General features: G+C 40.9%; 2 protein-coding genes across 15 annotated transcripts in view; one reads left to right on the top strand and one right to left on the bottom strand.

The window, feature by feature from the left end:
- The window catches only part of OSTF1 (osteoclast stimulating factor 1), a 32,846-nt gene extending 21,486 nt beyond the window's left edge, over positions 1-11,360 (bottom strand). The window contains exon 1 of the mRNA XM_026675171.2: positions 11,025-11,360. Within this exon, the coding sequence (XP_026530956.1) occupies positions 11,025-11,058 (34 nt within the window). The 5' untranslated portion in view covers positions 11,059-11,360. The remainder of the gene's footprint in view (positions 1-11,024) is intronic.
- A 249-nt stretch (positions 11,361-11,609) lies between these two features.
- Positions 11,610-24,954, top strand: NMRK1 (nicotinamide riboside kinase 1). 14 transcript variants are annotated; one of them, XR_015748043.1, is made up of 11 exons: positions 11,654-11,736; positions 13,094-13,251; positions 16,407-16,449; positions 17,261-17,351; positions 18,890-18,938; positions 20,799-20,967; positions 21,045-21,116; positions 23,108-23,214; positions 23,604-23,684; positions 23,926-24,014; positions 24,677-24,802. XR_015748043.1 is itself a non-coding variant. In XM_087957821.1 (10 exons), exons 3-10 carry the CDS (start codon positions 16,421-16,423, stop codon positions 24,703-24,705), a joined length of 627 nt encoding a protein of 208 aa, XP_087813947.1. In that variant the 5' UTR covers positions 11,654-11,736; positions 13,094-13,251; positions 16,407-16,420; the 3' UTR covers positions 24,706-24,954. The 14 variants fall into 14 exon arrangements, 8 of the variants coding, with proteins under 8 accessions (XP_026530917.1, XP_087813949.1, XP_087813947.1 ...); XR_015748044.1 differs by lacking the exon at positions 13,094-13,251 and having other exon boundaries at positions 11,610-11,736; XR_015748046.1 differs by lacking the exon at positions 21,045-21,116.
- Positions 24,955-25,022: the final 68 nt, after the last annotated feature.

Raw genomic sequence — 25,022 nt, 5'->3', positions numbered from 1 at the left:
ATAAATTACTTTTTTTAAATCAAAAGTAAACTATTTTAATTATAAGGGGGAAATAGCCCTTTAAAATGATCTGAGATTATTTCAATGGAAGAATTTTATGTTCACCGCTTTCAACTAAACACTAAAGCTTCCTGAATAATAGGCGATTGTTTCTGAACACTAGAGCTTTTCTTCAATTTATTTATTTTCTTCAACCCTGCCCTTTATAATAACTTATTCATTATATAAAACCTCATTCTTGAGCAATCATCAAATTTACTGGACTGCAACTCCTTCTTTATGAAAAGAAGGACTAGGGGTGACATAATAGCAGTTTTCCAATATCTCAGGGGTTGCCACAATGAAGAGGGATTCAAGCACCTGAAGGCAGGGCAAGAAGCAATGGGTGGAAACCAGGGGTGGGATTCAAAATTTTTAACAACTGGTTCTGTGGGCGTGGCTTAGGTGGTGGGAGTGGCTTGGTGGTCATGTGACTGGGTGGACATGGCTTGGTGGTCATGTTATTGGCTGGGTGTGGCCAACTCAACATCAGTCACATCGAGGCACGCATCTCCTCGTATGGCCTCTCATGACTGAGGGGATGCTGCAACAGTCATAAATGTGAAAAATGGTCATAAGTCACTTTTTTCAGTGCCATTGTAACTTTAAATAGTCACTCCACACAAGCAGAGTACCAGCAAAGGAGGGGAAAAAAACTCCAGAGATGTTCCTAAGACAGGAAGTCTAGTCCTGCCAAGAATGTAATAAGGGTTAATGGAGAGGCAGTTTCTGTAAGCAACTCCAGAATGTTTCCTTCCTGCCTTCCTACAGGATTAAGCCAGTAATTTCTTCTAACAACCAGTTAGAACTGCTTAGAATGTTAACAACTGGTTCTAGCAAATAAGTGCAAACTGGTAGAATCCCACCCCTGGTGGAAACTAATCAAGAAGAAAAGCAACCTAGAACTAAGGAGAAATTTCCTGACAGAACAATAAATCAGTGGAACAACTTGCCTCCAGAAGTTGTGAATGGAAGTTTTTAAGAAGAAATTGGACAACCATTTGTCTGAAATGGTACTATAGGGTTTCCTGCCTGGGCAGGGGGTTGGACTAGAAGACCTCCAAGGTCCCTTCCAACTCTGTTATTCTATTCTATTCTAAACCTCAACCAATGTCATCATCTATACAAAGTGTAGTTAGCTGTATAAAGTATAAGCTTAGTAAACTTAATATACTTTATATATTTTATTTTCTATTTTTACGCAAAGTTGGCATTTTTATATTGTTCCCATTTATTAAAATGCTACTGCCACTTATTCACTTTCCTGCTTTGCACACCAAAACAACACATGCTTACACAATTTTAACTTCTAAGGAGGAAATATTTCCAATACTAAATAAGAGGGTCTGAAATGGCCTTTCTGTTATGTTTAAAAAACACACACCTCATTGTGAAGAATGTATTTCATTTCAGAAATACAACTATAGTACTGCAATTGATAACATGATCATTCAACTGAATACAACAACGAGACGTGGCAGTTCCATACATGGCAAGCCTCTGTTGTGGCAAAGTAGCCCATATTTAGATGTACTCAGGGGTGGGACACGACAGGGTTAACTACTGGTTCGGGATTTACGAGGTTTGGTGATTGCTTCCCTGTACGCTGCAAGGGCACGCACCTGTAAATCATCATCAGCACGCTGCGTACAGAGAAACAGCCTTTGAAACAGCCTTCTTTTCCTGCTTTTTTAACTGCAGCTGTGCCTTGCATGGCAGCTGAAGTTGAAAAAGCAGGAAATAAAGGTCAGGTAAAAGCCCGGGTGGGCAAAAACATCAGCAGACATAGAACCGGTTCTATGTCTGCTGCTCTTCAGAGCTACCGGTTCTACAGAGGTGGACAGAACCAGCAGAAACCCACCCCTGGATGTACTGTTCTTATTAAATAGGGGGTGGGAAGAATGGAGGCAACACGGAGCAACATTCAGCTTAACTTTATTTAAGAATAAAGGGTTGCCGCGGCTGCCGCGAGCTAACAGGGTGGCTGGCTGACAGGCAACAGCCGATGCCATTTGACAGCTCCCTTTTATAGTCAGTGTCAAATGGCATCAGCCAATAGGAGCAGTCCGCGTTCCCGCTGGAAATGCGGACCTGAGTAAGAACTTCAGCAGTCTTAGAATGCAATAGTTCTTATTTTATAAAGCTGTGAAATATCCTTTATAAGCTCCTATAAAATAAGGATTCAGATTTATTTTATATACATTTGTTGGGGTACAATTCTCTTTCTTTCAATGTGGCAAAATCCTATTTTTATTATTTACGGAACTTGCTATGACTTGATTGCAGTGCTAATACAACTGAATCTATTTCATTTTTGTTTCTATATGGTATTTAGAACATATCTTACTTGTGGAATTCTGACCACAACGAAGTTGTAGTGCTGTGTGGTTGTGTACATAATGCTTATGTACAAGTAGCCCTCGAATTACAACAGTTCATTTAGTGACTGTTTAAGTTAGATGCCATTCAAAAAGGCTGCGTTCCACTGGCGCTGAATCCATAGTCACATGACCAAATCGGTGAGCGGTTGCAGTTCTTTTGCGACCTTCTGACAATTGGGAAGCCAGATTCACTTGACAAGCATGTTACTAACAGTTGTTAAGTTAGTAACATGCTTCTTAAGTGAATCTGGCTTCCCTATTGACTTTGCTTGTCAGAAGGTTGTAAAAGGATCCCAGGATACTGCCACATTCATGATTCACTTAACAACTGTGACATGCAAGGACATAAAATGGGACGAAACTCACTTAAACAACTACCTCATTTAGCAAGAGAACTTTTGGGTTCAAAAGATGCTGGCTGAGGTATTCTGGGAGTTGAAGTCCACACATCTTAAAATGGCTAACACTGATGGACAGGGAAGAATGAGCCTAAATGTTTTTAAGGGTTCTACTTTGGTAAGAGGTCATACTATGGTTTTCTGCCATAAATGTTAAAAATATTGGTTGGGGACAGTGGTGGGATTCAAATTTTTTTTACTGCCGGTTCTGTGGCTGTGGCTTGGTGGGCGTGGCAGGGGAAGGATACTGTAAAATCTCCAGTCAGAGGTGGTATTTGCCGGTTCTCCGAACTACTCAAAATTTCCGCTACCGGTTCTCCAGAACTGGTCAGAACCTGGTGAATACCACCTTTGGTTGGGGGAAAAAAAATAACAACTGCAGTAGAGACAATAAAGCAATCCTTAAAATGGCAGACTGAAGGAAGGGTTCAAAATAATCCAAAATAACTTAATTACAACAATGATACCCATTTGAAAAAGATAGCAAACTTTTAAGGCCAGATGTTTGCATCTGGGTAAGAACAGAAAGGGAACAGGTTTAAAGGCCTGAAGGGTTTTTTAGTTTTCTATTTCAAATGCTACTCCCTCAACACATAGCCTTCCAGCTGCGGGGCAGAAAAAAAACACCACATTCATTTCCTTTTTCTCAAAGGAGAAACTGTTTCTTGACCTAGCACTACTTTTGCATAGATCTTCCCTCTGCAGATATGTGTGCTTGCCACACAGACTTCAGAAGGAGAAATAGCACAATCCTATTCTTGCTCCATTGTAGCCAGGCCTCATGCACTACATCGGTTCCTGAAAACAAGACTGCATTCAGGGTTCAAAGGGTGCAATTCAAAATGTCCTCAGGCCGCCCTATGGAGCAGCCTAATTGGAATACACAGAGGTGACACAATTAAAAAAAGAAAAGGCATCTGGAAAGACCGTGTTATAAGGCTTTTTCAGGCTTTTTCAGGCTGTTCGCAATATGGGTAATCCTTGATTTACAGCCATTCGAAGTTATGGCACTGACAAAAGTGACCTATAACAGTTTTTCACACTTGTGACCGTTGCAGCATCCCCACGGCCACATGATCAAGATTGGTGTGCTTGGCCACATGATCAAGATTGGTGTGCTGGAAATGTATTTATGATGATGTCATGCCCCTGTCGGAATCTGATTCTGAGGGGGAAGCCGAGCAGCTGACAGGGAGTGGGGGTGTGGTTCCATTGGCTGTGGAAGAAACTGGGAAAGGGCAAAGTCCAGCTGGGCAGAGCAGGGATGAGGTAGAGCAAGGCAGAGGGAATTCAGAGGAAGATCCAGGCCCACCCCCTCTTTATCCTAGGGCATGCAGGGAGGAACGGAGAAGGGAGCAACATGAGTTGCATGGCTTATGGGGGAGGAAAGGGCCCTGATTAGCTCATTAGCTAATATAGATTCATTAGCTGCAGCTGGGAACATAGTGTTTAAAAAGGAAGATTGCGCACAGCAACTTGTTAGAAGCAAATCATGAATTACCTTTTATTGTCAAGGCTTATCTGGGTTCCTGGCGTCTTCCCAACTGGGTGTGTTTTGTTGGCCTTTGAAGTCTACAATTCCTTATCCTGCCCTGTCTGGTTAATTGCTACAGTGTGGTTTGTGTGGATTTTCATTTACAGTTTATATGTATTTTGTTTTCAGAAAGAATTTCCTCCACTTAAAGACTGTTCTTGGGAGAGTTTTTTCTCCAGCCGTAGATAACTGGACATTGGGGGCAAAATTGGAGGTATTAAAGGGACTTTTCTGACTTATGTGACTCTGTTGCCTTTGTGCCACGTCCCAGGTCATCACAGATGGCTGCAGTGTCACGGGGTCACATGATCATCTTTTGCAACCTTCTGATCAATGTTCTGTCCTAGGCCTCCCCAAAAAGCACTAAGTCAATTCTGAGTCCCAACAAAAAAACTCTTTTATTACATTAATGGGAATTTATTTCATTCACAGTCAGCCAACGGCTTGGCAAACAGTCTTGAGAAGGTAGACTAATGAGCTCAGGCCTTTATCAATCCTGGAACGCTGCCCGGCAAATAGTTCCACACTCATTGCTGGCAGGGAAGGGCTGGGTCATACAGACAAATCTCCACAAAGCTGGAACAAACAAATGACCACAAGAGCGAGTTGTTTCCTGCAAAAGTCCCCTCCCCTTTTGCTTCTCTTTTAATCCTGATGGGAGGGGCCATTCATCATTCACCTGTGATCTTACTCCCACGTCGACCCTGAGTTCTTAATTGTGCCTTCCTTTCGGCAGCTCTGTGCATGCGCAGGCTGGGAACCGGTTCCAGAAGCTCCCCTGCTTCACTGCTGTCCGAGCCCAAAGGTAGCTGATGACTGCCAGCCTGCCCTAGCCCCATTTCTGCCTCTGACACAGAGCCCTCATCCAAGCCTTCCTCAGCCTCCAGGAATGGCCCGGGTTCCTCCACAACCTTCTAATTACAGTCTGACTCTGCTGCCAGCTCTGCCAGCGGGCCACAACAACCAGCGAAGTCAATGGGGAAGCCAGATTCATTTAACAACCATGTTATTAACTTAACAACTGCATTGATTCACTTAACACCTGTGGCAGGAAAGGTCGTAAAACGGGGCGCAACTCACTTCAACACCTGTTGTTAAGCACCTTATGCTTAACAACATAAATCTGGGACTCAGTTGTGGTCCTACAAGGAACTGCTGCCTCACAAGCTTCTGCTGCTGAATGCACACGTGAAAATTGTCTGGAAAGGATGCCAAGCCTAAGAAATGCTTTTCCAGATTTCAATCCCTTCCTCCCCTTTCATCATTGGGATATAGCCTGGGGTTCTGCATTTGCTACGGATGACAAGTAGTGGATTATCTTGCATTTTTACTTGCCTACCTGTGCCAGGCCAAGCAAGTGCCAACTGCTTTGCTCTCCAATATCTTTCAGCAGTGGTATATTAACCAATAAGCAGACTAAGCACGTGCTTAGGGCACCAGGCCCAAAGGGGGAAACACAAAATTGAGAAAGAAAAAAAAAAAAAAAACCAATGAAGGTTTGTTAAAAATCTTGTATGTACAAAGGAAGGGGACACCAAGATTTGTCAATGCTTAGGGCACCCGTGAGCCTTAATCCATCACTGGCTTTCAAGACCTATGGATTCTACCGATGGATCTTTTGCATGGGTTTCTCCCACCTTTCTCTGAACTTCCCTGCATTCACAGGAGGAAAAAGAAGGGGAAAAGGAAAAGACCACAGTTTTATCATTCTTTCACTTGGCTAGAAGAGTGACAAAACTCTTGTCGGCTTGACCTAGTGTTAAAAAATGGCTCATTGTTTCAGTGTGAGTTAGAAAACAAAGATAGGTCCAGCCCACACTTCACTGTTCTATCAGCAAACTTGTTTTCAAAAGTGCCCGTCGCAGGCAGTGTGCAGACCCCTAGCAATCATTCCTGCTGTTGTGTACTGTAGCTCAGGGGTCCCCAACCACCGGTCCGCGGACCGGTACCGGCTCGCGAACAAGTCCTACCGGGCCGCTGGTTTGCTGGGCGCCGCCATCTTTTTTTGATGAAAAAGTTATTCCGGTGAGCTTTTCCGGGTAGAAAGCTCACCGGAAGCACTTTTCATCAAAAAGATGAGCGGCGTCTTCGGTGAGCTTTTTCGGGTAGAAAGCCATTTCTACCCGGAAAAGCTCACCGAGCGCTGGCGCCATCTTTTTGATGAAAAAGTGCTTCCGGTGAGGTCACCGGAAGCACTTTTCATCAAAAAGATGGCGGCGCCAGCTAATGCCGTACGGCGCGAAAAGGTTGGGGATCGGGCCGCGGCATAAGAAAGGTTGGGGATCACTGCTGTAGCTAATTGGAGCACAGTGTAGTAAGTGAACCAGATGGCCCTAAGTGTGCCAATTCAAGTTGGAAAGCCCAACATTTGGTCCAATGGAAGTAGGACACTACGCATTTTTTACTTGCTGTCTCTTCCATTTCCATATATCTGTTCTCTTTCTTTCTGATCAGAGCGCTGGGCAGCATCTTCTCTCTTTGCTGTCATTTTTATTTTCTAAGAAAACTATTTGGGGCATTTTGAGATGTAGCACAGAATCAGTCCCAGAAATATAGCTTATACCCCAAAAGGCTGTCTTTTTGCTTTTATGCAGGCCAGCTTCTCTTCTATTCCTTTTTCATTAAAAGCATCTAAATAAATAAGCAACAAGTGATCAGGTGAGGCACAGAGTTTCAAGAAAGACATTTATGGTTGGCATGTCGGTGACCCAAAACCTAAAGCCATAATTGGTGAAATGCCTGGGCCTTGGTGCTGAGGTCCCAGTGGCAGAAGGACCAGCAGATAAGAGCTGTATGAGCAGGAATAGGATTTGACCGGTATAACTACCGGTTCTGTCAGTAGTCAAGTCGCATGAGTGCAATTTACAACCTGCTGAGCTGCCCAGACAGCTGAGCAGCGCTGCATGCAAGTGCACAGCGATTGGAAAAGATCTTTCTTCCAAGAATGGAAACTTAGATTTCATGTTGTTCTTAGAGTTCTATCTAAGGAGGGAATCAAATGGAATTAACTTTTTCTGAAGAATCAGTTGTTCTACCATGCTCAGTTGGCAGAAGCAACATCTATAGTAGTACAGGCAGTTTTGGACTTCCAACTACAATTGTAAGCAATTCTGTTGCTAAGTGAGAAGTTTGTTAAGTGAGTTTTGCCCAATTTTAAGATCTTACTTGCTACAGTTGTTAAGTGAGTGACTGCAGTTGTTAAGTTAGTAACACAGTTGTTAAGTGAATCTGGCTTCCCCATTGATTTTGTTGTCAGAAGATCTTGTTAGATCACGCTGATCACGTGACCTTGTAACAGTGCCACCATCATAAATATGAGTCAATTGTCAAGTGTCTGAATTTTAATTACATGACCATGGAGATGCTGCAATGGTCGTAAGTGTGAAAAATGGTCATACGTCACTTTTTTCAATGCCATTATAAGTTTGAATGATCACTAAACAAGCTGTCATAAATCGAGGACTTCCTACATGAGATACATTCATTGTATGGCAAATAAGCACATCACTAGTATATTGCATAGCTAAAGTGTTGGCAATTGGCTGGCTGTCTATACCGCACACCTATCAGTCTGAGTTGTGTTAACAAAGGTCAGATGAAATGGGCTGAATGCCACGGCTGAAAATAGATCTTTATGCTTTACAGAAATGAACTTAGTCAGCAGAGATGAAGTAGAAATAATCATTATTTTAGTCATCCTTGCAGTCTGAATCTTGCAACTGTTCTGAAACTAACTTTGAAGTAGGTCTGTAGATTCCGCTCAGAGAAAGGAAACTGATAGTGGTACTTGCGTTTCAGGAAGACTAAAAAAATGATTAGGTCCCAGAGATAGGCTTCATCATGGGACCTTCAATTTGGAAAGATGGATGAAAGAAAGCATACTTGCGTCTTGGCTGTTCAGTTTCAGGCATAAGCGAAATATTATTTTTATTATTGGAGAGCTAGTTGTTTTGGTGACTAAGGCATCACACTAGAAACCTGCCTCCACAGTGTACTTTTATTGTAAATTGCCTTGATTATGTGAATAATGTAAAATACTTATTAGTGTTGTAAGGCTACTAAAATATGCCTCTGAGACTATGGTAGGCTATTCCCAAGGACTGGACTATTCTAAATCTGCCAGTTTCCCTGGGCAGACTTTAAATACCTTAATTTAAAAATAAGAGTCACATACTTTTTGTGGAAAATAAGTGTTCTGCAAACAATTGAAATGTGGCAATGGATTTGTTAAGTAACAAAATATAAAGCAAAAGCCATGCCTATTAAAATTTTAAACTGTACTTGGATTCTTAGGCCAAGCTAGATGTTGCATATAGGTTGTATGGAAGGGTCTCCACATTTATATCAGTTTAAAAAAATTAAATGGTATGTTTTGACTGAGATCAGGACTGCTGCATAAAAAACTCTTCCCTATTCTTTGAACATGTATTGAAAATTTGAAATGCCATCAAAACTGACCAAGGAGGAAACAAATTATAGTACATTTTCTTCCTCAAAGTAAGAGGCTATATTGAGACACAATTCTTCCAAAGAGACAGGAGATCCTGATACCATCATACTACCTAGCCTGTTTCAGTATATAGAGTATATTTCAAAGAGAAATACCGAAAATGAAACTGATTCAGAAAATTAAAATAAAACCTTTCTGCCTTTTATTATTCAGAGACACAAACATCCAGGCTGGGGAAGAAATGTAGTACAAGAAATGGGAAGGGCTGTGGAAGGCTCGTGTAAAGCAGCTTGATTTTGTGAAGTTGCTTTGCCATCATCTGAAGCTTTCTTATATGCCTTGCTAGGCCCCGCTGTCTAAAAACTATAGTTGTCTAAGTCACAGGGGTCTCCAACCTTGGCAAGCTGGCTGACGAATTCTGGAAGTTGAAGTCCACAAGTCTCAAAGTTGCCAAGGTTGGAGATCCCTGTTTTCATCTCAGACCAATTGTCTTTAATTCTCTCCACCTCCATACATTTCGTAGGGCTTTCAGGAAAAGATTAAGATTTGGGAGAATCCACAGCTGATATGGCATGAACCTTTCACTATTGCGTGAACTATTCTTAAAGGTTCTCCACTGTTGTTATTTTAATTGGCGTACTGATATTTAATTGATATTAGTACTGGTGCCACTATAAGATGACTCAGAATCTATTTAGGATGCATTGTTTTTATGAAGATATATGATGCTTCTTATATTCTTCTAATTTAAGAAATAATGGGCATTTGCTGGGTTAAAATTTTTAAAAGTTACCGTTTTGTAACTTACTACATTTTGTAATGTGGTCGAACATTACGTGACTTCCTGCTGTAGGAATTAATCTAAGTTTTTCCAATATTTCACTGTCTTTTACTTTACTTTCAGACACTTTCAATCCTTAGGAGCAAACTAATTTTACTTTGGGAATTCCTGTTACAGTTTAAAATTTGGGGTCCTGCTCTGCCCCATCCCACAGTGACCCCTCACAATCAATGCAACCTCTTTGCAGAAAGACACACTCAAGTCCTGGAGTATTTCAACATTTCTATAACTTCCTTCTGTCACACATTCTCTTGTATCAGGCAAATGCTCTGTTGGATTGCATATTACCTCTCAGTAAATATCTGTGCTATAGATCCCAGCAGCTTAGTATCCTTTCATTAAATCACAATCTGGTGCAACTGAATGGTTTGGAAAGGGCCTGATTTGTAGAACCGAATAGTGCAAAATAATTGATTTTATGCACGATGTTATGCTACCCAGCTCTCTTTTTTTTTTTCAAATAACGTCTTATGTATGAATTAGGCTAGCAGCTTATCTGTCGAGTATCTTAATGGATACCAAGCACTTTTGGCTAAGCAGTCTGCGTGTCAGGACAGTTTTCTCTTCCCACCTCCCTGATCCGGAGGAAACCTGCCGCTTTCTGACATGCCTGCGGACGAGGGTGCGGAAGTCTTTTTGGTGTTGCTGGCGATTTCGCAACCGACATTCACGCCCCAGAGCTCGGTCCGATCCGGCCCGGTTCGCTTTCTTATTGCAGCCCCGGTTGCACCGACTAAGACGAGGGTCGTCTCCCAACCTTGGCAAGTTTAAGACTTGTGGACTTCAACCCCCAGAATTCCTGAGCTAACACGACTGGAGGAGGAATTCTGGGAGTTGAAGTCCACAAGTCTTCAAACGCTGTCAAGTTTGAAAGATCGCCTGGAGTTAAGATCTCAAGGGGATCGATCCGTTTTGCCCGAGCTTCCGCTGTCTCGCAAGCCGCCGCCCCCAGGTGGCTCCGGCGGGAGCCTGGCCGGGCTCAGCAAAACTCAACTTCCTGGCCTGACTTTTTGACAGTGACAGCCTCCCTCCGGGCCCCACCCGACCCAAGGAGAAGCAGCTCTTCCTCTTCTCCAAACGAGCCTCTTCCTCGCCCTCTCCAGCGCATCGCAACGAGGAGAAGGGGCAGGAGAAAGCCAGCCAGCTGGCAGAGCTACAGTAGGGGGAGGAGGGCTGAAATCTCAGTTTAGGACGCCGAATGCACCACGTCCTGCGGGGCTCTCCCGGCTGAGCCGCAGCAAGCGCCGATCCACGTGTCAGGAAGGACCCCCTTGCCCACTTCCCCAGCGGGACTCTCCCGCTTCCAATAAGAGGGGCGTCGGCGGCAGCAAGATCAAGATGACGGCTTCCAGGAAGAGAAGGAGAGCAGCGCCTCCCTTACCTGGCTTAGCTGGCTTAGGCGGCGGCTTGGACATCGCTGCGTCCAAGTTTGCACAGCCAAGCCTCCGCGATCGCCGATCCTAGCGCTGAGCCGGCTCGCTCGCCGCCTCCAGATCGCCCGTCAGCCTTTCCCCGGCGGAGGATTTGGGGAGCGGCGCGGCTCGGGAGCGACCGACGAAGCTCGGAGGGAGCGGGGGTGGGGTGGAGATCGGGTGGACGTCCCAGATGAGCTCTCTCGGCGAGGGCACGAAAGGTGCTGTTGCAACGACGAGGAAGTGCGGCTTGGTCGCAGACTGCCTCCCCCTAGAGGCCAAGGGAAGCGCACGGCAGGAAGAGCGAAGGGAACCCGGCGAAGGCGGAATCATCCCAGGAGGGGCGTTTCCCGCGCGGGAAACTGGCGGGGGGAATCGACAAACAGGGCGACGAATCACAGCGCGCGAAGCTCCAATAAGGGGTGGGGCGGTCCCCTTAAGGCTCCCGGACTGACTGCGAGGGTTTGACCAATCGGAGCGCAGCGGTGCGGCCTCGTGCCCGCGTTCTTGGTTGTACAAGCAAGGTTAAGCGCCTCTGCCTTTTTTTTTTCTGTGGTAGCGGCTTCTAATGGGGTGATAGAAGTGGGAGGGGCTTGGAGCCTCTCTTTGCGGGCTGAAGGCAGGCTCCGCTTGGCTTGTCTGAGGGAGGTGTTTGCGCGCTTTGCTCTGAAGAGGAGAAGTGTGAGTTGCTTTGTTTGCGTTGCTTTTGCTTCTCTGCCTTAGGGCATCTCTGAACAGAAGCCCTTGTAGAATTCACCTTCCTTTAAAAAAAATAATAATCCGAAAATCTGACCTCGTTCTCTGCAGTGTGTGGTTGCAAACGCACTAAAAGTGTGTGATTGCAGATTGTGGACGTTCTTGGGCAATCTGTACTTTTGGCCCCTTAATGATGTGTTTGTGTTTTGAATGCGATTGTCAGCATTCCGGGTCTTTTCTTGAGTTGAGTAACCTTGTGCTATCGGTCTTCCTTAATGGTGGTTTTTGTTTTCTATGGCTGCTTTCAAACCAGCGCTTTATGGTAAGAAAAAGATAACATAAGTGGGGGAAGGAAAGAAGGGTAACAAACATAACTGAAATTATGTTTAGAAAGCCGAGCCAATACTATATGGGGTAAAAATCCTATTCATAACCATTTATGTTTCTGTACAAAACATCCTTCCCTCAAAACGACACTATAGAGCACTGCACACCAGAACAATTAGACACAAGAACAGTTTTTTCCCAAAAGCCATCACTCTGCTAAACAAATAATTCCCTCAACACTGTTCAACTATTTACAAAGTGTGCACTACTATTACTATTAATCTTCTCATCACTCCTTGTCACCCATCCCCTCCCACTTGTGGCTGTATGACTGTAACTTTGTCGCTTGTATCCTTATGATTTATATTGACTGTTTCCTAGTATGATTTGATTGCTTATTGTACCCTATGACTATCATTAAGTGTTGTATCTTATGATTCTTGACTCTTGATGAATTTATCTTTTCTTTTATGTATACTGAGAGTATTTACACCAAGACAAATTCCTTGTGTGTCCAAGCACACTTGGCCAATCAAGAATTCTATTCTGTTCCTGTTCCTATCCTATCCTATCCTATCCTATTCTAAAAAGGGTTTAAACATCACCCATCAAACCCATTTGTAATTATACCATGTTTCCCCCTTATACGGATCATTCGTGGTTTGGATGAATCAATGAGAATACTGGACAATTATAATGGAAATTGCTTAAAATTCTGCCTTAATGAATGAAATAAGTAACTGTAAATGAGAAGATAATTCATACTGCACTTGTTACTCATTCATTGATCATGTGCCATTAAGTCTGTGTTGACTCTTGATGACCATATATAGACTTTTCCCAGGGTGATCTAAACCCAACCTGGCACTTCATATTGTTCAATTAGGACACCCATTGTTGCTGTAATTTCCGTTCACCTTCCTGATCGTGATCTTCTCTTTTTTCCTCCCACCTTTCCTAGCATCGTAGACTTCTTCACAGAACTATATCTTCACATAATGTGTTCCAAATACAGGTTGTCCTTGGCTTACAATCTGAATTGAACTGGAATCTTCATAGCTGAACAAAGCAGTAATTAATCAGGATGTCACATGACAGTTTTGCTCAATGAGTGCAATCCCTGCACACCCAATTGTGGTTAATTTGTGGGTGGCCAACAGGAAGGAATAGAAGGTAAGATAGATACCACAGAAGGTAAAGAGGACTGGAAGCCTTAGAGGTGGGAAGGCCAGCAAAGACCACATGCCAAGTGCTTTTCCTTCCTGCTAAAATCCAAGCAACATTTTTAGCCTTAAGCAGAGAGACACACGTGCCTAACCTTCACCTGGCCTCCCAGGGCCTCTCCATCCCCAAAGCACCCTGCACTCCTTTTCTTTACTGTTCTGAGTCTCCATTCTGGAATATCCTGTTTAAATTTGGGGTTCCTCCCTGCTGAAGGATGTCAGCTCCTGAGCTTTTCAGGTATAGATATGTCACAGTACTTGATTTCTTCCAAAGCTTTTGCTGCTACCCTACCAAATTCTAGTCTATGATGTAATCCTGGGTTCCATTACTGTTTATACAGATAGTCCTCGACATACGACCACAATTGGGCCCAAAATTAATGTTGTTAAACGAGACATTTGTTACGTGAATTTTGTCCCATTTTAAGTCCCATTGACTTTGCTTGTCAGAAGGTCGCAAAAAGTGATCACATGATCCCAGGACATTGCAGCTGTCATAAATATGAGTCAGTTGCCAATTTATGCCAATAGTCATAAGCAGGGGTGGGCTGCTGGGGGTTTGCAGGGGTTCGGGAGAACCCTTAGCTAAGATTCTGTGCAGTATGGAGAACCCCCAAACCCCACTCCTGGCTGGCCCTACCCGCCCCGCTCCACCCCTCCCAGGAGTCCCCACGTGGCCTGTTTTGGATGCAGGTAAGTGCAGGGCGCGCACAGAGGCTTGGGGAGGGCGAAAATGGGCCTCCCGGAAGTTCGGAAGGCCAGAAACGGGCACATTTCCGGCTTCCAGAAAGCCTCTGGAGCCTGGGGTGGCCGTTTTTGCCCTCCTGGAGGCTTGAGGAAAGCCTCTGGAGCTCGGGGAGGGCAAAATGGCCCATCCCCCACCATGGTACAGGAGGCCGACTAGGCCACGCCCACCATGGCCACACCCATCCAGCAACCGGGCAGAGAACCCGTTGCTAAAATTTTTGAAGCCCACCCCTGGTCATAAGTCACTTTTTTCATTGATGTTGTAACTTTGAACAGTCACTAAATGAACTGTTGTAAGTCGAGGGCTATGTGTATTCAGTCCTACAAAGCAGGAGCTATCCATTACTTCAATATGTTCTTTGGCAAGTCTGAGGCTGGTTGTTGTATCAGTTGCCATTAATTTAGCCATCTTTATATTTAATCAGATTGGTTGTCTTCACTTGGCTCTTTGATTTACAATAATAGAGTTAGTAGATCATTTACACTTTCACCTTTCAAAGTAGTGCTGTCAGCATGGCACAGTTCTCTTCCTCCAATTTAAAAATCATGAGCATTTTCAATTAATAAATAAGAAAACAAGGAATCTCCTTTGCAGACTTGGAAAAAGTCGATTACACCATGTTCCATCCTGACTGTAACTTCCTTTCTTGTTCCATTTAAGTTTACTTGTATTAGGAACTGCAGTCTTATTCAACAAACACGGAGCTTTTATTTACAAACAATTGTAAATTGTTGGTATAATTTGAATAGGGCTGTGTCTTACAGTCATTTTGATATCAACATCAATCTTATTTTTGCCGGGTTCAGTGACGATGGGAAAAAATACTTTGTTCTGCAGGTGATAGTGTTATTCATGAATCATTTCTGCTTATGTAACATTGCTCTTTACAGTTTATTTTGGAGCCATGTTCTACTGTTTTGAAATACTTTTTGCATCCCAAAGGGTTCAAAGCCCTTCATCCTTATGTAACTGATAAAAGTCTTGGAAGCACTTGTAAAATAATAGTTAATTAACAGCATATAATCCAGATGCATTCAAGGTTATTAGTATTCGTAGTCATAGTTTTGCCTATTTTATAAAAGCACTTAAACCTGAAAAAAAAACCAAACCATTGTGAAGTGTTCGAATTTAACAAAACAGCCTATTTTATGTTCATGTGTATTAGGGCTAGGCAGTACTTCAGATTCCGTTCCAAAAAGGTGTTTTGAATGGTATAGCTATAAAAAGTAGGATGCCTAGTTTATACTGTGGAAAGAACCTTGGAACAGAAGATGAACACAAGCTGCAATGTAACATAAATATTTAAAAGTCCAATTTTATGCCACATCAGTAGAAGAATAATGTCCAAATAACAGAAAGTAATAATTAATAGTAAATATTAATAATTAAACCTGTGACTATCACTGACTCTGGGTAATTTAGATAATACCAATGGCCAGGGCATCTCAGGGAGAACGTCATTCAAGAGGGGAGGTGCTATGGCAGAGAAGGCACACTTCCTGAGATTAACTGAGGAACCAGGTGAGTGCCCATCTACTGGAACAAACTGGCTGGCAGATACCATGGAATATAGATGGACCCTCAAGTAATCATGCCCTTTGCCAAATACAGAACACAGTATATTTTTATGTATTATTTTTCGTGAAAGATTCAGAGAATCTGGATGATTATGAGCCATAAAATAATCAAGGGATTAAAAATCAATTGTCAGGAGAAGAGATCCAGTACGTTTGGCTCAAAAAAATATTAACTCTTCCAGGATCTTTGGATAAACAAATGATTCTCACTAAATAACACACAGCACATAACTGTTTCTTTTGTTATTATTTAGCTTTATTATTTTTTAGATTTTTTTTTAATGCCGCCTTTATTGCTTTATAAGTAACTCAAGGTGAAGAACATCCAGAATACTCTTTCTCCTCCTGTTGCGTCCACAACTCTGTGAGGTGGGTTGGGCTGAGGGACTGGCCCAAACAGCTTTCATGTCTAAGGTGGGATTAGAACTCAACAGCCTCCTGCATGCACTTTTATATTTTCTCGGGGCATATATATAGGGGCATAGCAAAGATGATGATTATATGTACGTAAAATGTCTCCCCACCAGATCCCTGTCCAATCCTCCTTTTTATAGTTCATTTACTTTGTGTCTCAGCTGAGATTTCATTGATTGCTCTCACTGTTGAGCCACGTAGATTTTCCTCTTTCTTATGTAGTTTTTCAAACAGTGGCCAGTCTAGCCCGGTTTTAGAGTCCCTTGCTGGCGTAGCTCAATTTAAAAATATACAAAGGTTCCATAAGCTAAAAAAAAAAAGCTAATGGACATGCTCTTGATTTTATCTTTTCAATTTAATGTTTAGGTTGTAAAGGAACAATGAAAACATTGGTCATTGGACTTGGAGGGTAAGTATGAATAGGAATTTGAAATCCTCTTTTCTTATTTTATGTATCAATATATATAAATACAGATGGTCCTCATTTAATGATCATTTGCTCAGTATGTATTCTTTTCACTGCATGTTAAACAGTATTTATATTTTTTATTTATATAATTTACATTTATAAAGGCTGCCCTATTCAGCTTTGGCTATTATTGGCATACAATACCAATAAAATACCATTAAAAATTATGACACTTTCTGTAATAATGATTGCCATGTCTAAATCTATGTTCTAGTGTACTATGAAATTTGTAAATCACTCGTGGCGTGAGGGGGTGGGTTGTCAAGCGCCGCTGCTGTTGCTGTCTGGGGTGGGGGTGGGGGCCGCCGCCATTTTTGAAAAGTTTTCCAAAAAGTGGCGCAGCAACCAGCCCCGGTAGGCTTGTCCGGTGCCGGTCCGCGGACCGCTGGGACCCCTGTTCTGGTACTATGAAAATATTCAGTGTATATGAAATTGCAGTTTCCACTGCTGTTGCAATCCTAGTTCTAATATTTTTGCTGTTGCAACCACACAAATACTTTTAAGAACCCTGCTCTCAGGAAGGAAAATGACAAATACTGAATGATCATTGTGCATTTATTCTGTAGAAGATAATTGACAGAGAACGCCCTTATGCAGCTATAATAAATAACCTTCTGGCTACTTAAAAATTAAAAAAATCATTACATTTGACTAGATACAAAGCAATTGCAGAGTAAACAAAGCTATTAACAGTGCTCTCTACTGTACAGTTTGTTCTTCTCAACATTTTTTCTCCCCATTTCCAATTCAGTGTAACAAATGGAGGCAAATCAACCCTGGCAGGAAAGCTGAAGAAATTGTTCCCCAATTGCACTATAATTTCCCAAGATGACTTTTTTAAGGTAACAAGTTTAAAAAAACTTTACACTTTGATACTTTGCTTTGTTGCAGAAGTGGATTTAACTTTGTTGATTCCAGTGCCCACAAAGATTCTCTTTGCCCTACAGTGAGTCTATGCAGTGATGGACATCAAAAGTTAATATGACTTACCCAGTGTGATTAGAGTTCTCAATTAAATAGGGCAATATTTCTTAGTCTCAGCAACTTTACATGTAATCCTTGTTTACTGACCACAATTGGGACCAATAACTCCATCACTAATCCATGGAGTTGTTAAGCAAGACATCATATGGCTGCAACTTGTGATTTTACTGCTAGCTTCTCCATTGACTCTGCTTGGCTGTGAAATATGCAAATAATAATAACATGAATCACAGAATGCTGTGATAATTATATACACCCATTGGCTGTTAAGTGCCCAAATGGTGATTGTGTGATTGATTGTGGGGTAAGTGCAAGAATAGTCATAAAGTTACCCTTTCAATGCATTGCAACTTCAAACAGTCATTAAACTAAAGCAGCTGTTAAGCAAGGATTGCTAGTATTTGAACTTCAATTCCCTAAATTCCCCAGCCCTTTTAGGCAGCGTCCTAAAACTGCTGAGATTAAGAAACATTGATGTAGGAAATTAATGTGTGTAAAAATGGTGCCTCATTGCAGAATTTCTCCTCACAGTATAGAAGTAGGTCAGCATGTAAAGCTCTAGTTATTTTGTCATGGAAGTTTTAATCCTCTGCACTTTGGAATGGCTGCTAAGTTTCTAGAAAATCAGCCAAATTGACCTGATCTCAAAATTACCAAAACAATGATCTCAAAAATTGCGGAAAAGACTCTTCCCTTCATTTGTTTTCCTGAATTGTTTGTCTATTCAAACATTTCAAACTTTGTGTCAACCCTGGAGCCATCTTTGAGCATCTTCAGGGTTGCCACAGTGAGGCTGGCTGGAGCTGTGGGAAAGGAAAGGGGGAGTAGAGATAGCTGTGGGGAATATGTAGCCAAAATAACATTCTTTCTTCTGTGAAGCAAGGACATTGTCACCAGCACCTGGAGGGGCATGGATGGAAGGCATCCAGGATGGGAAGAAAGACCTGGTGGGAGCATGTGATAGTTGTGTGTAATGTGGGGAAGAAATTTGGATTTTGAACTGGGTGGGGAAAACCCAGGGGACTTCAGATTCGGGTTTTCACCAGCTGTACCAATATGACATGCCTAATAAATCTATACTTTGAGGAACCCTGCCTTGGAGTTTTGATTTCCTATGGGCTGTTACTTGGAATCCTATTTTGATTTTTCTTGTTCTGTAAATTATTATCTCACGAACTTGGCAAATACCAGTTTTTAAATGAAAGAATGTGGCTTGTGGGAGGTGTTTTTTTTTAATTATTAATGCACAGGAATTGAATTTACTTGGTACAGAATGATAGCGATAATATCATTAACGTTAAGTGTAAATTGCCTCTCTGTGTTAAGATTTGCAGCCACTTATCCTGTGGGTTTGTACCATACTCTCCATAACGTTAATATGTTTGGTTTTCTTTAGCCTGAATCTGAAGTAGCCAAAGATGATCATGGATTTCTGCAGTACGATGGTAAATATTCTGGGTTTTTTAAAATATATATTTTGAAAACTCAAAAGAGAGATCTGGATGGCCCCCCACCCTTACGGCATTCAAAAAACTATTAAAAGGCCTTGCTATTTTCTCAAGGTTTTGGGCAGGATGGTTGTGCCCCTTTTGGATGGGCTTCCTGGCTCAGTCATAATTTCTCTTCTGTTTTTTTGTATTGCTCTTACTTTTCACCTGTAAGCCACGTAAGAGTAATCAGGAGCCAAGTGGCTTCTAAATTATATATACATACCTGCAAATGTATAAATTATAAAATGTAATACTGAAAAATACAATTTTCAACAAGATATTTCAATGATCTGAGTCTTTGTACCATAGCACAAAGGCATCCAATTTATAAATGAGAAGGCCCTTTTTGTTTCTAGACAGCGAAGGTCTCCTCTGCTCAATCTGGTTCTCCCTTTCCTAGATGTCCTGTACCAGCAACCAAGTGTTCAGAGGAAATCTGCATTTTACTTTGTTTAACTACTTATAAAGCTTGCTCTATTATGGAAATAGCTTGTTCTTGGAATGCAAATGTGCTACGTTTGCCTACAAAAACAACTAGCTGGTTTAAAAGCTGTTAATATAAATAAGATACTAGGCAGCAATAAATGTGATCAACTTGTTCAGGTTCAGACAGCCCCAATTGTTGTGCAATGCAGCCAATTATTAAATTTTTGAATTGCAACATAATAAGCATTCACCATAACTTGAATTGGCTTAGGAAAGCATAATCAGCCTTTGGGGATTGTGGAACGTCATCACATATGAATGAGATGAATCACATTTTCACCTCCTTCATAGATCTGAATTGAACTAGCAGAAAGAAATATATATGAGAAAAGAAAAGACAAAGGAATTAATCTCGTTCTAGGATAAAGATAATTTATGTAAAAGCTTTAGGCTGTCTTAAAGCTGTCTGGATTTAGAAAGGACTTGAGTGCCTACAAAAGTCAGTTTATTGTTGGAATATAAATATTTTCATTAAGTAGTTAAATGGAAAACAGTTAATCATGAAAATACAATAAGTAAGTTTACAGCTAGCATTAATGAAATTCAGTAACACTCTGCCCCAGTTTGACTGTAGGGTAGTTCATCTCAAACTTGTTCATTAGAAAGATAATATTTTGATTCCACATTTTTGCCAAGCAGAGAAACTTGTCCAGACTGTTCAGATTCACTTTTTAAAAAAACATTTTAAAGTTAGGGAACCCTCACTAATATATTTTGATTATAAATAAATGTGTTAGTTTACTTCCTTCATATAGCTTTGAAAAATGAAATGTAACCAACTGTTCTAAGTATGATGTTCTACTGCCTTAAAAGAATTCATATACTTATTTTAATTCATTTTGCTTAAGGAGAACATAATATTTCACTTTATATACTAAATGATAAAGATTTAAAATTTAGTACAGTCCAAACTATACATGAGAAGCTGAAACTATTGGTTTTTTTTTCCTTGTTATTGTTTGGAAATTATTGATCTGCTGGGTTTTTTAATCTATCCTTAATTCATTACCACCCATTTTTCTGCTATTTGCATAGAATTTCAGATTTGAGAACTATAGTAAGATCACTGGATCACTCCTATACTTTGCTATCACTTTATAAACTTTCCTGTTTCCAGTCCTGATTAATCAACCGTAAACATACTTTGCATTTTCTCAGATGGTGCTGAATCCTCAAAATAACAAAATTTTCTAACATTTAAAGTAATCCCTAACCCTCCCATTCTGTTCAATATAAACTTCAAGCTTTGGCCCGTGAGTGTCTCATGAACAGAATGAGTGCCGACTGGGAATATTGCCTTACATTTTAAGATTTAAGTGTCTCTTTTAGTACTTGATGCCTTGTACATGGAGACAATGGTGGCAAGCATACGTTCTTGGATGACAAAACCAGAAGACTCTGCATTGCCAAGACCACCCAATAATACACATGATGATCAGACAGGAGCAAAAGATATTCGGGTCTTAATTATTGAAGGTTTCCTTCTGTTTAACTACAAGTAAGCAGTTGTTTAACATTTACAAGAACTGCAATATGGCAAACCAGCATCCCTTACTTGTCATTTTACTCTTGCAGGCCCCTTAGTGATATATGGGATAAAAAATATTTCTTAACAATTCCCTATGAAGAGTGTAAAAGGCGAAGAAGGTATGGCATACTAAAAGCAATGCTTAATATAAAACTTTTTTTTCTTTGTCCACTGTTTTCTTCTCTCTGTAAAGCTGCACATCCTACTTCAAAATAAGCTCCACTTTTAGGCTGTCTTTGTGTTGTATATTCAGCCCATGGACCAGATTTCCCTTTGATTGGAACTGGTGTTTGGAAAGGGGAATCGACCAGGGGTGGGATTCTACCAGTTTGTGCCTATTCGCTAGAACTGGTTGTTAACATTCTAAGCAGTTCGGAGAACCGGTTGTTGGAAGAAATTACTGGCCTAATCCTGTAAGGAAGGCAGGAAGGAAACATTCTGGAGTTGCTTACAGAAACTGCCTCTCCGTTAACCCTTATTACATTCTTGGCAGGACTAGACTTCCTGTCTTAGGAACATCTCTGGAATTTTCCCCCCCTCCTTTGCTGGTACTTTGCTTGTATAAGTGACCATTCAAAGTTACAATGGCACTGAAAAAAGTGACATGACCGTTTTTCACACTTACGACTGTTGCAGCATCCCCACAGTCATGAGGCCAGGCGAGGAGATGCGTGCCTCGATGTGATACTGAGTTGGCCATTCACATGACCACCAAGCCATACCCACCAACTAAGCCACGGCCACAGAACTGGTTGTTAAAAAGTTTGAATCCTGCCCCTTGAATCTACTATCTGTCCTTCATTCAGAAAGATAAAGGGAGTGATTGTCTCTTCTTTCCTTTTTTTTACTAAAAGAGAAAGCTTTCCTTCATAGCAGAAGAATGTATCAGAACTGCCACCTCACCCCTGAGCTCCTGCTGTCGCTGAGTGCCAGTCTGTCATGGATCCTGGGGGGCGGGGGAATTCTTAGGGTAGTACCCCAACCTTTGGGCACTAGGGACCGGTTCCGTGGAAAAGTTTTTCTGTGGACCAGAAGGGGCATTTTTGTGTGCTGCCTGCATTCCATGGATGTGTGTTTGTGCAGCCTGGCTTCAGGCATGCCGTGGACTGGTGCTGATCCACAGACCAAGCGTTGGGTACCCATAGCTTAGGAGGAAAGTGAAAGTAATGGAAGTAACTGCCTTTCCGAGTCACATTTCAAGGTCGCTCCCCTGGGAGAAGAATGCAGCCTATACCAAGAGTGACCGTTTCAAAAACATATTGTTCAAAACTGATTGGACGATCAGAGGAGGGCAGTAGTGGGAAATGCTTAAAAAGGAGGGAAATTACACTTGGGGATTTGGCACACAAATTTCAGTTCTGGCTTTCTTTTACTGCAGTTCATTTGACTTCTAATAAAACTATATTTTGCAACGAATGGCGGCAAGGATCATTTTTACTTAGAGGTGCAAGCTGAGGCAGAGCGGACAGGATGCTTTTCTCAATGGAAAAAGATAGGATGATCACTTCCAGCATTTTTTTCATTGAAGGAGATCAATCTAGACAGAGCTTTAGGGAACAGTAGGTCTTTAGCACAGATCTTCTAACAGAATCCAAAACACTGTGGAATCTACTTAGATCAGCATGATCTTTCCTTACGAGAGTTCCATTATTTGTTATTTGCTAGTAAAGCTTGAGGCACATCATTATGGAAATTACCTCTGAATACTGCTGTGGATGCTGTGGGCTTTATAGCTATTTTAAAGGTTTTATTTGAGGATGGTTAATTTGTGATCCCTCCTACATTCTTGATGGTAGAATTCAATTCATGATAGTTGGGGCTTTTAGGGACTTGTAATTTAGCTATATTCAAAAAGTCATAAGTGCTCAACTATTCTGCTAAAGCTACAAAGGGTTCAAGGATCACAACTTAAAAACATGTTAAATTTCTTTAAGTGACCCATTATGCTTGAGTGACTGACAAAAATTATGAAAATGGCTTAAAAATAATAGCATTAAACAATATGAAATGCGGGACTATAAATCTAGGAGTGAAATACAGAAAAAAGAAACTATTTAAACATTATCAAACTAATAAGAACCACTTTGGGTTTTATTTTTGCTTAATGTAGCAACAGAATATACAATCCACCAGACCCACCTGGTTACTTTGATGGACATGTGTGGCCCATGTATCAGAAACACAGGAGAGAAATGGAAGAAAATGAAGCAAGCATTGGTACAGCTAACATTCTTATAGTTCTGTCAGGTGTCTGACATTTGCATAAAGTGCATAGCTACTTATGCACTTCCTATATTCTTTTCTTTAAAAAATGTCTTAATATTTCTTTGCATTTATGTAAAAGGTGAATAGCTATGAGTGTGATGAGGGTCATTAGTTTCCAAATGATTAGACATTTATATGCTCACACTTTTAGTGGTCAAACTTGTTTGGATTGCACGGGACCTTAAGTTATATATCTCTGTGTGCTAGTGGATAGGTTATATTTATTGATTGATTGATTGATTGATTTATTGATTGTATATGCCACACTTCTCAGCAATAAAGTGATTCTGAATTTTTTCCTCTGCTGAAAATAATTTGTATTTGTATTCCACCTTTTGCAGTTTATTTAGATGGAACAAAACCACAGGAAGATCTCTGTTCAAGGATATATAATGATATAATACAGGAATTGGAAAAGACAAGTAAGTAATTAGCCTGAGTTAAGATAATTTGCATCAAGAAAACTGCTAATAATGCCAGATGCATCATTAGATTTGTATGTGTATGTTTCCCAATACACCTGAAATCAAATGAAAGCTGAGAAACATAATCTGGTCCCACTGAAGTACAGTTCAACTCTTGGGTTTTCTTGGACAGCTGCTAGGGCTTCAGTGTTTCACTGCCTTGTCTAAGATTTTTCCTCTCCACTAAATCCTACTACAGGTACAGGCAGATTGGGGACAGCAGTTGATGGCTATTAAATCTTCACCTTTAATTTTTTCCCCCAATGCCCAGAATATTAGGTCATTCAGGTAATAAATATATCCAGTCATCTGCATGTGTTGCATATAGATCAGTATTAGTAAACTTGCTGGAAAAACCCCATCAATATTCGGAAACATATCATTACATAAGTCTTACAAAATGACTGTGCCATAAGCACAGTCCTTATCCTTATCTTCCCCTAGCTGAGGTAATGATGTTTTATGTCTGGTACTCCTAATACCATTGTATTGTGGTTTTGAAAAAGAAAATACCTCTTACATTTTACCTCTTAAACACAGGTTTATTGTAATCCTCTGAGAGCACTTCATTTTCCCTTTTACAGCTAAAACTTAAATGAGCAATCAAATTCATAAGTTTTTATGTTACTTATGGGGGAAATGATTGCATTGTTCTTGCAAAATTATAGTTTCCAAAATGTTATGTGCATGTTTGACTAACAAGTTACACCAAAATAGGTTTTATTAAATTTGCAATTGCTACACAAAATAAATCCTTTTGAATGAATTTATACTTTGTGTTGGAGGTCTTTGGGAAAGCAAAAAAGTATTACGATAAATACATTTTTATATGTATATAAAATACATATAAAAATGGTAATTTAAGGATATGTTAACATTGGAAATGGATTGAGTAGGAAAAACTGCAGCACATCTTCAAACCAATGTAGGTTTTGTTCTTTTTTCTATAGGTGAGCAAGGCATTATTATGCATGCATAAATTTGCTTTCATTACAACTTGCTTCATGAATTACTGAAGGCCCCCTTGCCAGTTGACAGAAAAGCACTAAAAATTAAATGAGGAAAAGCCAGCTCTTCTGTACAATGGGATATATTGGTTGTGGTTCGGTACCAATTCAGTTGCTGCAATTCTTCTTAACTCCTTTCTTAATAAATATTGTCAAAAAATGAGAGGTTGTTATATTTTATAATTGTGTCTCTACTGAATAAAGTTGGAGGTTACTTTTTGCATATATTTGTTTATGTATTTTTTGGGTCACTTGTTAACTTTTCCCCTTTATCCTTTCCTTTCGCTAT

This window comes from Notechis scutatus, chromosome 2, assembly GCF_049901735.1.
Source record: "Notechis scutatus isolate UNSWTSFEM ecotype Mainland chromosome 2, rNotScu1.2, whole genome shotgun sequence".
In the NCBI taxonomy this organism is placed as follows: Eukaryota; Metazoa; Chordata; class Lepidosauria; order Squamata; family Elapidae; genus Notechis; species Notechis scutatus.
This window is presented reverse-complemented; position numbering and strand designations above follow the sequence as displayed.